At 48.0% G+C, this 14370-nt stretch overlaps 1 protein-coding gene across 1 annotated transcript in view; it reads left to right on the top strand.

Moving 5' to 3' along the window:
* The window catches only part of LOC8027919 (calpain-A), a 48034-nt gene that overhangs the window by 6922 nt on the left and 26742 nt on the right, over window positions 1-14370 (top strand). Inside the window, exons 3-7 of the mRNA XM_029986613.2 lie at window positions 3506-3764; window positions 7030-7198; window positions 8771-8836; window positions 9570-9658; window positions 10998-11075. Of these exons, the coding sequence (XP_029842473.2) occupies window positions 3506-3764; window positions 7030-7198; window positions 8771-8836; window positions 9570-9658; window positions 10998-11075 (661 nt within the window). The remainder of the gene's footprint in view (window positions 1-3505; window positions 3765-7029; window positions 7199-8770; window positions 8837-9569; window positions 9659-10997; window positions 11076-14370) is intronic.

Raw genomic sequence — 14370 nt, forward strand, 5'->3', positions numbered from 1 at the left:
CTTTGCCACACAATGATACAGATTCCGTTCTTCTAGCCCAGCCAGTTGCACGACGGCCGACGTTTTATTAATAAATATGCGAATAACGCAAAAAGCAAGTTATAGCCATTTAATTGATTGGTTTTCATCGTCACGCGGCCTTGATGATGATGATGATGATGAATAAGGTGGTGGTGGTGGTGGTGGTGGTGGCGGTGGTGTGCTTTTTTTTTTTTCGTCGGTTCGGAAGCTCTCCAGGTGTAATCTAGATTATACTACCGCATTTACTCAAGTAATAGACGCCATATGTAATGAAGAAGGCCCCTCACGTCTACTTTCTATCGTAACATACGTATTCAGTCAATCATGATCATGTTCTGTATAAGAAACGTAACAAATACCGAGGTCTATAGAACACGATTCTTCATAAACTGCGATCTGTGCAGATAACACTTTTGAATGAAGATGTTATCGGCGTCCTGTAAATTGCCGGCATTTTCCTGCCGATCGCAGTGATTGCCTGACTGGCTATCCGCGCGCTCCGAAGGGAAGCGAACTCCTAGGGATTTCTCTTAACGAGTACGTTTATTCCTCCAGTAAGTATGCTAAACAGCAAAACTAGAGAGTATCGCTGTTGTTGTTGTTGTTGTTTGTTGTTGTTGTTGTTGTTTTTGTTGTTGTTGTTGTTTTTGTTGTTGTTTAGCATTTAACTTTTTTATCTGTGGAAAATAGATCGCATGCACAAAAATGTTTCTAAACGATGCGGAGAAGCGGCCTTGCAGAGAGCGTGAGTTCTGGGAGGAACATATCGTTCACTTCGCGCTCACCGTATACCAATACTGTCCACTGAGCTCGGACAACCGGAAGCCTCTTGAACCTTTGAACGTTACGTGTTCCATCGACAGGCACATGACGAATATGCAGCGCATGCGCGCGCGCTTCCAAGAAAGGAAGTTATCGCGTGTGCACCGCAGCGCCAACTTTGATCGCAGGCCGACCGCACGCCGCCGCCGCGTCTCCCATACGAGCGACTGTCGCTTCCCCAAAAGACTTGGTTCAGAAACGACAATCCATCGCTCCTGGCGACTAGACATTTCGGTACCTCCCTCTCACTGTTCAAATATGTGGCATCACAACCAGGATAATTCGGTCGCCAGCGAAAATTTGAGTGGCGTCTAACAAGCACACGAGAACGTGGTAGTGATTACGTCCTTAAAGGCCGACGACGAGACTCGAAATTCTGCAAGGCAGAAGAGCCTCCTCACGAAGGGGGAGGAGGAAACAGGCAACGGTGGACATGGTAGAAGGGTAGAGAGGAGAGAGCGAGGGAAAAGTGGAAAGCGCGAACTGGTCGTCGGCCTTTAAACCGACACCGTCGAAGTTGACAGTCTAACATACTTAATACGTGCATTAATGAAAGTATGATTAATTCATGCTCAAGACGCCATTGTGAGAGTTTGACCCATTGCGGAAGACAAACCACAGCACGCCTTTGGTCGCGCACGTTGTCGATACTCTGGTCCAGAAAGTTGGGCATATCCCGGTATTCTGCAGTCACTGACCTATGTGAAGGAACGCAGAACATAGCAAGCCCTGTGAATCTCATTATTGCTCCGCAGTCAATGTTATTACGCCATTCAGCAATAAGTAGACCATAGAATTAATCGCAAAGTATACCCGTCAAAAGCTTCTCCTTACGTTTCTTTTGTCTAGACCATGGGTTGACCTACTACGCCATGCAACTTCCCGGAGGAGATAGTTCAGGGCGCTTGATGCGCTGCCAGAAGTATGAAATGTAGCAGCTTTATAGGGTTGACGGTACACCTTGTTCGGGCGGTGCCTAGGTCAGGATGACCCTTGAGGCCCATTCACACACTTGCGTTTCATTACGACAGAATGAGAATCAAGACTGGTTTTTTAGGCATCTTGGGACGGTTTACGACCGGCTGCGTTGCTGCAGGGTCTAAGGCGTCGCAAAAGGCTTAAAATATGTATTTTCTGAGTCGGTCGTAGTCAAATGCTAGTGTGTGAACGAGCCTTGAGTCTATAAGTGCCTTGGGAGGGGGGGGGGGGGGGTGGCGCTTCTAGTACTGGTGCTTTCTAGAGCAGGATTTTCTACGGAAACCGATGAGGTCACATCATTGTCTTCCTTGTGACTCTGCGTGCGATTCCGTTCGGCACCACCCTGATACAAGAGCCTTTCGCTGAATTTTTTGGGTAGCCAAGAAAGAGAGAGTGCCGTTGCCTGATATTTTCACTCCTCGTTTCGCCCGCTCTTTCTACAGTACCTTTCTTGTATGCTCTTTTCTCCACCCCTCCCCTCCGCCCGCTCTCCTACGCCCTCTGTTTCTACTCCTCCCATTCCTGGGTTCTGGTTCCGTAGCTGGGTCGGCTGCGCACTTGGCTTCCACGCCGGCAACCGGGATTCAATGCCTGGCACCGGTTGCCGCTTTTTGTCAATATCGTTCAGTGGTCACGGGCTGACCGACCTACGTACACATTTCGTGCTTACGTGGCTCCCGAGGTTGATTGGCCCTATAAAGCTACATATCTAAAAGTACGCGGTAATGCCGAACCTAAAGAAAAAAAGACTATTGGGCACTAAAGTATTAATGTGAGCTAAATAATGAACGCAAATATCATGAAGGAAAGACGAGGACATGGCCACGGGTACCAGAGTCAGCTCTCGTCCCGTCTTCGCGTACATGTTCTTGTCTGTCCTTTTGCGCTACTTAGGCTGGTTGACACATTTTTATCGGTTTCGTTCAGACCAACCAAAAAGATAGCAACGACCGGAACGCCGGGACAACCGCGACTCATGATTGCTTCACCAAGCCAGTTTTTGCATTCCTTGTTGTGTACTACGAACACAACTCCCGGTAACTTTGTCATTGCTGTCGCTTCGGTCGCGCTGAACGAAACCAACGCAACTGTCTAAACCAGGTTTTACGTCCATTCCGCTATTGGAAAGGAGATCGAAACTTTGCGCCTCTAGCGGTACTCTTCAGCAGGGGAAGGAAGGGAGCGGGGGGAGGAGGGGGGCAACAAACATATTGTTTTTTATCAGAGAAATCGAATAAAACGTTTCAAAGGCCTCTCCTCGTGCGACCAAAGCACTGGTCAGAGAGAAGCGCTCGTGCCAAGGCCGTGTTAGGCGAGGTTCACTTTCTTTGTTATGCTGCGTTGGTAAACAGCGGGCCATGGGGACAAGCTCGATAAAGATGGGCAGAAGATCGAATGCAGGTATGCATTCGATCTTCTGCCCATTCGAACACCAGCCTCTAGCACGCACGTGCTCCATGCCTTCCACCGTCCTTTGACTGCGAGCACTTGCGCTCAAGGAGCACGAGACGCGCAAGCGTTGCCGAGGATAGAGAGCTCGCGCTGGAGGAGGGCAAACTGAAGTTCCTCCCCACCTTTCTAACCCTCTCGTTGGCTATAGTGCGCACGTCTGACTTTCAACATGATACTGTACCTATTGGCGTTCGGCATCGAAGATAATTATTATGTCGTTTTGTTTGCTCAGGTAATTGCTGGATGGTGGCCTCAACGGCCATCCTGGCTATGCACAAGGACCTTCTGGCCCGCGTTGTCCCGGAACCCCAGAGCTTCGACGAGGACAAGTACGCGGGCATCTTCCACTTCCGGCTGTGGAAGGACAACCGCTGGGTGGATGTGTCTGTGGACGACAGGCTTCCCGTGAACGAGGACGGAGAACTCCTCTTCATGTGCTCCCGCGCCAAGGACGAGTTCTGGAGTGCGCTCCTTGAGAAAGCCTTCGCCAAGTAAGTTGTTTCATCAGTCCTCGGTAGAGATATGTATGCGGTTGGCCACTTTCCAGCGTTTTGAATCGCTCTGAAAAGCCGATGCTCATTCGACTGTTTGAAGACGGGCGCTCTAAGTATATTCGGCTTGTTATTTCAGAGCGCTCTCAGGTTTTCGAATCGCGCCTTCCTCTGACGCGTAGAGCTTTGAGGCGCTCTGATTTCAAAGTGGGAGTGGTGGGAGCGCGTGCCAGAAGAACGGTCACGTGACTCTACCCACTTCCGCTGTTGGGTTGAAACAGAAAGAAACAAATAAGGCCGAGAGGCTTAGCGTTGGACACCGCCATGCTTGAAGACCGTACCGACCCCGCTGTGCTGTACAGTGAGGGCAGGAGACTTTCGCAGCGAAAACCAGCGTCCTCACCGAAGGCTGCCATTTTTTGTGCGGGCGTGCGGACATGCGGCGGTGGCGCTGGTGGTGCGACGTGCAGGGATGCTAAATTTTACAAATATAGTATTGACAATGGTATTGGCTATATCCTCATAATTCGGCCGGGAACTTGCGCGATGGCCGTGGAGCGGCTGAAGATTTACCTTTCGTATCCGGCACCGTGTCTGTGCTCTGGGCACTCGAAAAGGTTGCCAAACATTCGGGTGAGGCGCCGTTCCTCTGACTGGGATCTGGAGACGCCCCTCGATCTCCCAGATCCGATTCAGAGGATTGGAGCACTGGAAAACGACCAACCGAATATACCAAGTGTCTCCGTTTTTATTTCTATACAGTGAGAAACTGAGGCAGAGGAGGATATGAGAGCTTGTGGTGGTGTCAGAGCGCCGAGCTCCGACTGAAAAGACTAAAGGGTTCGCAAGGGCGAACCCTATTGAAAAATTTATTTGAATGAGAATTTTTAGTGTCCAATAAACACATATGCATCATGCAAAATATATCAGAACATATAAGAACCATATAAGAACTATATAACATATATAATAACATATCAGAACAATATAACAAACTTCTCACAAGTTTCTTATATGGTTCTTATATGTTCTTATATATCTTATATAGTTCTTATATGGTTCTTACAATGTTCTCTTATGTTCCTATGTATCTTGTATGATGCATATGTGTTTATTGGACACAAGACATTTATCATACAAATGGCTTTTTCACTAGGAAAAGGCAAGTTAATTTACTTCCGACAGCTTACGACCGAGTGTCCTTCCACCTCGTGTGGTTTCTTACGACGAGAGAATACACTGCCGCCATCTATCGAGTAGAACACTTGCAATTCCCGTATATTTCCTCACTAAGCCTTGCAGTCTTCACTAACTCAAAAGGTGCTCTAATGCAATTGGTTCAACAAAGCGTGTCCAGTTGCGAAATCGATTGCCCAAGTAACGCGAAAAGCAAGCAATGCGGGCATCACAATTTACTTTCAGTGGTACCATCGCACGTAGGAATACTGGGAATCGAGGAAGCAGATGGTCTCGCCTTAGCAGAGTACGCAGATACCTGCCCAACAACTGCCCTGAAGTACAATTCCGCACACACCATAATCCACCCAAAAATTACAAAATAACACCCCAACGCTAAGACGGCAGCTGGATTTCCCCCATTTCTGGTACAAAAGAAAACATTCAGCTATAGACAAGAATCGTAGCTACATATAGAGTGAGAACAGGTTGCTCAAACGCGCAACTGCTCAGACAATCAAACACAGCGGTTTGCAGCTCGTGCAACCAACCCTAAGACATGGAGCATATCTTCTGGGTACGTCCAAGGTATCAGGATCCCGAAAAGCACTACTTCAGAGCAACGGCCAGCTTGACATCAGTGCCGACACAACGCGAAAACTCCCATTCACGACAGGTGCACGGGCCAAGCGATTAGCTGCGCTCCAGGCGGTGCTGGACTTCGTGGAAGCAGCGGAACTGTCTTCTAGACTCTGAACCTGAATGAACAACCTTTTCTCCCACTTTTAACTTTGTCCACTTAAATCTGTTATCCCCTCTCTTTTTCCCAACAGGACGAGAAAGCTGTCCCCAACTTTGGGAGACAAGTATTTCGTTCTACGCCTTCCATTTCTTTCCCTTAAACTATTTTTGTTGATTTATTTAATTAATTTTATTACACACTAAACAACAAACAACCTGTATTTTGCGAATCATACTAATAATGTTGGCTTCAACTACTTTTGACAATTTTATAAACGACCACTGTGTGCAATTAAATGCAAAAGAGCAAGCGAGCTGAACAAGAATTATGAAAATAATCCCTGGAGAAAGGGAACAAGGGTGAGAAAGGGCGAACACAAATTTCCAAAAACTAGAGTGCCTTCATGTGCGCTTCGCATAGAGTGATGCCAACTGCCTGTTTCCCTTTCCCACACCCTCTTCCACCGCCATTTTGTTTCTCTTATTGTTTCCCCGTGCGCCGGGAAGTGGCCTTTGTGTCCATCGGTAATCCCATAGAGGGGGAAAATGCTAATTCTCCCTCCGTGGGTTCCACAACGCTGCTCCGAACTTCTGAGATAAGGTGCTTGTTTCCGGGAGGGTTATAAGCCCCACGGATAATCGCCGAGGAACAAAATGGCTGCTGGTTTGTCGGCGAGTGGTATTACAAAGGGTGGCATTACCCTAGCAAAGCGCACATGAAGGCTCCCTACCAAAAACAGTTAGGTGACTGGTACGCGACCGAAGAAATCCGCCTGGTCCGGGTATCGCTCCACCGGAAATGGAGGAGTCCCTGTTTTGGGCTCCACCGGAAATGGAGAGGTCCCTGGTTCGATATCAGAACGAAGTGGATTTTTCCGGTCGCGGACCAGTCACCTAGCCGTGTTTGGAGATATGTGTTTGTTCTTTGCCCCCATTATTCCCCTTCTCCAGGGATTATTTTCGTCGGCACTTCTTATAGGTTGTACCTGCGCTTGATGTCGCAAATACCGCAAATCAATCGGTTTAGTAAAAATGCACTTTCACGGCCACCCTTCAGATGGCGACAGAATTCCAATGGGTTCTCCCGACATAAGGGATTACAAGAACTCGGTCGAAAGCAAGCGCAAGTGCATAAACCCGCGCTCCTTAACTGCCAGTGTCTGCTCCTCGCGCAGACTCCGTAGTTCGAACGCCGGGCACTGGTGTTCGGCGTTTGGCGTTCGAATGCCACTGATAGTCACTAAACCGCTGGTCATGTGCCAGGTCTTAACGACTATTGAGTCACCATATTCAGTAGTGCGTTACTTTGACATTTCCAGCTGACCTTTCGTTAACAACCTATTTGTAGACTCCACGGGGGCTATGCTGCGCTGGAAGGAGGTAGTGGCGTCGAGGCCATGCTCACCTTCACGGGAGGACTGTCAGAGCAGATTGACTTGTCCGAACCACACAAGGATTTTTATAAGACCCTCCAAAAGGCCTTTGAGAGGTCTTCTCTCCTGACTTGTTCCATTCTGGTGAGTGCGTAACCCTCTGGGGGTTGCATACTTTATATTGTCAACTACTGAAACGTTGCATTCGGTGCAGTGCACGTCAGGGGAGTTGAGTGGCGATTTTGTTTTGTCGATCAGTTTTGTCTTGTCAACTATCAGAACGTCCCAGTGGAACAATGAAGTTTTGGAAAATTTATTACAACGTTCGTTTTGCTTTTTGCTGAAGGTGTTTGTTTATATTGCTACTGGACCGATCTTGCTTGGCGTATTCGCGGCGAGAGGTTTAAGTATAGCCGCCTAGTGGAATTTTTCGCAACCCGGGGTGAGGGTACTTCAGCTTCCTCTGCTGGTGCAGGTATGTCCAATGACAAGCTTCTATGTACTATGAAAATTAAAATATAATCGCGTGGGTCGCGTGCACTATTCATAGCGAGGAAAACGAAAGCTCCCCCAGTGAGATTCTCACGGCGAATATAATAATGCCTCAAGTAATGGCCAATGCCAGTCTTCTGTGCAAATTGCTTCCACTCCTACCGCCAAAGACCCTCCTTCAAAAGCTCTTGTCTTTAGATGGGCTCGGGCTGTTGCGTTTTAGACGTTGCCCTATAGATGGGGTAGGTGCAGAAATATGAGTTTTATTGATGATTAGGTAGCCTGACTGTCCGTGGCTTTTGGTAGGCAGTAACATCATTTAAACGGGTCTCGTAGACCTGTGTTTATCAACCTTCATCAGTAGATATAAAATCTATTTTTTTAAAGTAGTGATCACTGGCGGTCTCAGGTAGTCAACCTTCATTACGCATGAGGATTAAAAAAATTATTTAAAAAACCTATTCATCGAGTGATTACATACTTTACGTCCCTCAAAGAACGCAACACCAATAAAATGTATTGCTTGTTGATGGGCAGATTCGGAGGATGATTCAGGATTCTGCGCGTTCTGAAATGTGTTCGGAGGAAGTGGAAATTCACTTAAACAAGCCATTTTGTGTTCTGCCTGTTTTTCTTTACGCTGTTGCTTTGTTTTGACTTCTGTATTTTGAGACTGCAAGGGAGCAGGGGACTCCGTCAAGCTGTTTATACACTGCCCTCCATTTATGTATTGAAATGAGGAGTTTAATATTAGTAGTAGTAGTAGCAGTAGTAGTAGTAGTAGTAGTAGTAGTAGTAGTAGCACTAGTAGTAATAGTAGTAGTAGCGTTACCTCATCTAGCAGCAATGTTATAGCTTCTCACCATTTAAAATAAATCGCAAAATTCAAAATGACACGGAAAAAAACTCGGAAATGCAATATCAATCAAGGCAGCGCGGTATTGTGGAATGATTTCCTTTTTCCGAAAAAGCGGTTTCAAGTACCTCTTAAAAGTGAGATTTCATGGTGTCTTTTTCACAACGTAGGGTGTGAAGTTTTCATTATAAAAATGTCGTGCATACGTTTGTCACGACGAACCAGCACATGCCATAGGCTTCCAGGTGTCAATATGTCCGGAGGACGATTTTCTGCCGTAATGGACGTTAATGTGGTTGATTAAAAACGAATGGCACCATATTTTCTTCTCCTCCTCAACTTGGTGTTCACATTTCTTCTAACATCAGGAGGAAGAAAAAGGTGGAAAGGGACTCTCCGTGCTGCACGAGTACAGCCTGACAGGCGTCAACAAGGTGAGCCGACTCTGTAGGAGAACAACAAGGCGGTAAGTTGGGCGAGTTGGTTGAACATCTTCAAACGTAAAAACAGCGCAAACATTTGACAAAGGACGAGTAAGAGAAGTGCAAGGACAGAGCACTGAAAGGACGATTAAAAAAAGTGCACGGACAAAGCGCTGGAGAGTCGGTGGTTTTTATACGAGCGTTACACTGGTAAAAAGAATACTAATGAGTTTGGGGAATCTACACGCACTAAGAACTTTATAACCCTTAAGGATTTAAATCAGCTTATCCCAGGGCTGTACCCTTAAGGACGTGGTCGCACCACTAATATACCATACAAAAGATAGTCCGCGTACAGTGTCTGAGGCATGTTTCTTCCTTGTATGATGGTCATATTGGTCACACAAAAGCTCTGTTTAGACGTGATTGAAGGGCATATACGTACGAAGCAAACCTGGTTCCAACGTGCTTGAGGCCTGTCCACATTTAACGAGTGTGGTTGTCCCCTCCTCGCAATATTTTGTAATGTAACAAAATTTCGCTCTAATCTCGATGCAATATTACTTGCGTCGTTTTAAATATGTCGGTTTTTTTATTTTATAGTTGTCTTACATTTATTGTAAACCGCATTCAAGAATCACTAGCTGTTTTTGAGCCCGTTAAAATAAATAAATATTATTATATCTATAAGGCAACGCTGTTGTAATAGAGCACTCATTGCTTGACATGTACTGGACGTCTTCAGGTGACTCTGCCGGACGTCGGAACCGTCGAACTGGTACGGCTGAGAAATCCTTGGGGCAGCTCGGAATGGAAGGGACCCTGGGGAGACAAGTGAGTCCCGGGAACGACTTTTAAGCCGATAGCCTTAAGCAGCCGTCACACTGCAAATACATCATACAAAAGACAGTCTGCAGACAGTAGAGTGTTTTAGGGAACCGTTTTTGCACATTCGATACGGTGCGCGATGGCCCGTCAGGTACGAACTGCGCATGGGAGAGTCTTCTGCGGTAGCGCATGCGGGGCCTATCGTACCGTAAGGGATGTGCAAAAACGGTTCCCTCCCTAAAACTCTCTATTGGCCATACACAAAAGTGTCCACAAATATGTTCCTCAGATAATTCTGTAATTATGTCTGCGGCGAACACCGTGTCTTTTGTACGGTGCATGAGCAGTTCGACCGTGGATGGATGGATGGATGTTAATGGCTATACCATTTGTAACAGGCGGTAGCTTGCGCCACCTAGCCGAAGTTTAAAGAGGCAAACATATGATTCCTCCCGCCCCTTCTAGGCCAATTTTCTCCTACTAACTACCACCAGACAGCATGGGATACCACCAGAATGGTTTTTACATGGCTTTCTATGCGTTACGTGGCTTTATATGCGAACCCGTCACGGATCTTTCCTGCCCGTGTTGATCTATATCCCGGTGTCACGTAACGACGTCATAGCGTTGCGCGCGTCACGGTGCCACGTGATACCGCAATGTCACGTAACGTCCCTCTCTGACGTGACGTCGCAGCGCCACGTGACGTCATTGTGTCACGTAGCGTCATGGTGCGCCGTAACGTCGCAGTGTGACGTGGCGTGACGTCACAATATTCCCAGTAGATGCAAAGACAGCGCCAGCATTGGCGTCTTCCCGCTGTCCTTCCAACCACTGCTCGGTTCCCTGACGTCGCCGTACGCTCTTATATCCTCCTCTCTCTCTCTTTCTCTTTGCATGCAGAGAGCGAGTCGTCTGCTTTTTGTGCAGAGATTGCGGTGACGTCAGGTCGACGCCGAGCTCTGATTGGTTTTAATTGAAAGAATAGTGTGTAGAGATCAATGGTAGATGGCTTGAAGTCTACCCACCATTGTTTTCAAGATGCAAATAATAGTTTGGCGTGCTGACATCGTCGCAACCCCCGTGCAAGAAGCACACGAACTTGCGATACGCATGGAAATGGTCATTGGGCATGGCAACTGATATAACCAGTGTTACACCGGTGTGTTCACCACATCCAAATGAGTGGTCCCTCGATTTCCGCCTGGTGACATCATAGTGGAGTCACGATGTCGCGATGTATGGGCGGGATAGGACGCTATAAACACACCAGTGGGAGACGCGCTTCAGGCACCATAGTACTACTCTGTATGGTTGTTTTGAAATGTTCATCGACGCTCCGCAGGTCCAAAAAATGGGAGCAAGTCAGCGAGGAGAAAAAACAAGAGCTTGGACTGGTGATCAAAACTGACGGGGAGTTTTGGTAAGACACACCAGAGGGTTCCTTTCGTGCATGCCCTTCGTCCAAATAATGCGGGTCGGGAATCGGGCACCCGAATTAATCACTTCATCCCGGGGCACCTATATACCATAGTGCGGCCACCGTGGGTTTTACGCTGTAAAGCGATCCGGAAATATAGACCTTTCCAAAAAGAGCGCTCTGGCCGCCGCCATTTTGCGAATCGAGCGACCCCTATCAGCCAGAAATTTCTGGCACCCGCCTGAGCTGTGGAAGCCCGGCCAGCGTGACTCCCCACCTGCATTGTGCATTCGGAGTTGGCCGGCTTTTCTTGGAAGTTTTTACTTTATTCGCCTGTTTAGGATGCTTACCCTTTGTGTGTTATCTTCCACTGTGAGAACCAGGGAATAGTCCAGGGACTCGACCTTCGCAGGAAACGAACGAAGAGAGCGAACGTCAAGCTGCCCGCGACGCAGGCAGTTCGACGTTCTTGGAGGATTATTCATGTTGAGATAATCTCCAAAAAGCCTTCCCGGCTATGTTCCGGGTCTTCGCGAAAAATAGTTGATAGGGTCGGGTCCGGGTTGTGGCGACGAAATAGACACGTTCGTTCATTTGCTTTGAAGCTGTGCGAAAAAGCAGCTCTCTTCTAGATGTTCCCCAAAACACACCGGATTCCGTCCGGTTGTCGTGGAGTAACTATTGGCGATCGTCGGCACTGTATATTGGACATGCTGTGTTATTCGAGACCTTTCTCAAGTCCTGTTCGGATAACGCGGCACCGTGGGGTACATACAATATATCTATATGTTGTTCGATTGATGATACTCGTTGAATTTCATGGTGTGGGCGGGGAATATCCATGCAGTTCCGATATCTTGTGTGGTTAAATATTTTTGACGGCTAAGACCTTTCTAAATTGGCACAGCTGAGTGTACGGTGCCGTAAAAAAATCAACATAAAATGAAACAAATTTTCCGGTTGCATTTGTTCTGTCGCGCACGGACTCACCAAAACAGCTTTTATTTCTTAATTTTTGTTCCCAAAAAATAGTACAATGCATTCTTAAAAACCCCGAGAAATTCTATTCGCCATAGAACACAAAATAAAAAATATAACACGGCAATTTAGCCTCCACCAGCGCCGGGAAGCGCGCCTACGCAGGCTGCCACAGCCCCCTGACTACAAAACCCACAGCTCAGCGCAGTCGGGCAACACTGACGTACCCTCTCAAAACCAGGGACGCCCGCTGTAAATCGCTTCGTTCGAGACTGCCGCTGGAAAGGTCTATAGGCACCTACATTTCGAAACGTAGTCTTATTCGTGTAAAAAAATGAAAGCCGTTTACAACTCCCTGTAACGCCGAATTTGAGCGCAGCTCTTGAGGAGGAGGAGGGAAGGGTACTGGGGGGATCAGTTGACCTCGGAAGGAAGGGGGGTCACGTGACCTCGGGGGTCACGTGACCTGGGAGATCACGTGACCTGGGAGATCACGTGACCTCGGGGGGGGAGGGGTCACGTGACCTGGGGGGTCACGTGACGATGACGTCATCAGTTATGATTACGATGACGATGCGGATGCCGATTACGTCATTGGCATCCGCATCGCCATCGTCATCATGACTGATGACGTCATCAGTGACGTCATTGATGACGTCATCAGTGACGTCATTCATGACGTCATCGGCATCGGCATCATCACTGATGACGTAATCGTCACGTGACCCCCCAGGTCACGTGACCCCCCCCCCCCCTAGGTCCTCCCGAAGGAACCCGAGGTGCTCCCGAGGTCCTCCCTAAGGAACCCGAAGTCCGTCCGAGGTCCTCCCGAAGGAACCCGAGGTCCTTCCGAGGTCCACCCGAAGAAACCCGAGGTGCTTCCGAGGTCCTCCCGAAGGAACCCGAGGTCCTGGGGGGGTCACGTGACGATGACGTCATCAGTGATGATGACGATGACGATGCGGATGCCGATGAAGTCATTGGCATCCGCATCGCCATCGTCATCGTCATTGATGACGTCATCAGTGACGTCACTGATGACGTCATCGGCATCCGCATCGTCATCGTCATTGTCACTGATGACGTCATCGTCACGTGACCCCCCCCTAGGTCCTCCCGAAGGAACCCGAGGTCCTCCCGAGGTCCTCCCGAAGGAGCCCGAGGTCCTCCCGAGGCCCTCCCGAAGGAACCCGAGGTCCTTCCGAGGTCCTCCCGAAGGAACCCGAGGTCCTCCCGAAGGACCTCGGGTTCCTTCGGGAGGACCTCGGAAGGACCTCGGGTTCCTTCGGGAAAATTTACCCATAATGCACCGCGCGGTTACGCCGACGGCGACGGCGACGGCCACGGCGACGCCGACGCCGCTCAAGCCGGAAACGGGTGCCTAAGAGCTGCGCTCTAAAAATATTGCACCAACAAATTCGGCGAACTCTATGGCGGGCGTTTTCGCGGATGACCGAGTTAGCGATGAATGTAACCCTTGGCGCCATCTCCCGATAGGCTCAGCTAGCAGACAACAAAGTGCGTCGTCTGCTCGCAGCGCCTATCGGATGATGGCGCCACAAGTTACATTCCTCGCTTACCCGATCGTCTGCGTAAACGTCCGCCATTGAGTTTGGCAAGTTTATTGGTCTAATTTTTCAGAGAAGAAAAACTACGCCGTGAAATTTTAGTAGGTAATATCCACCACCTTCATGCACACTCGGTGAAAGTTTGAGCTTTTTGTATGCAGGTGCTGATTTTCCCGGTTCGTTTTACAGCGTAAGGTCTACTGTGGCCACCTTGTACGTTATTTTGTGCTGTTCATTTTATTTATCTTACCGGCTGCTTATGTGTTACGTGGACTTCTGCTTACTTAGGATCAACCTTGGTAATCGTGAACACAGGCGGGTTGATAGCGTCGTAGTTTTGTAACCTTTAGGCCTTCCAGTGTTACCTTCCTCTCCTCTTTACACATCTCTTTTTACCACCCCATTTCACTTCCCCGGCACTCAGTATAGAGTCAACTGGAACAATACGCAGGTTAACTTCTATGTCTTCCCGTTCTGTACTTTCTCTTATTCTATGTGTTGAACTGGCATGGGAAGCTCTTTACAATATGCTTTTCTTATCGCACGTGCGTATCTTGAAAGATAATACATCCTGTACGATTTTGCTCTGTCCCAGATCAGTACAGGGCACCCTGTTTGGAGCTAGGACCTGAAAGTTCTATTATAACTGTCAGTAACGGAAAGTTTTATTATAACGGTAAATTGAGATGTAATTCTGAAACAAACAAAAAATTTATATTTTTTTAATACTTTTGTATGAGAATCACTGTCTT

This window comes from Ixodes scapularis, unplaced genomic scaffold (assembly GCF_016920785.2).
Source record: "Ixodes scapularis isolate PalLabHiFi unplaced genomic scaffold, ASM1692078v2 PGA_scaffold10__122_contigs__length_95168666, whole genome shotgun sequence".
Classification (NCBI taxonomy): Eukaryota; Metazoa; Arthropoda; class Arachnida; order Ixodida; family Ixodidae; genus Ixodes; species Ixodes scapularis.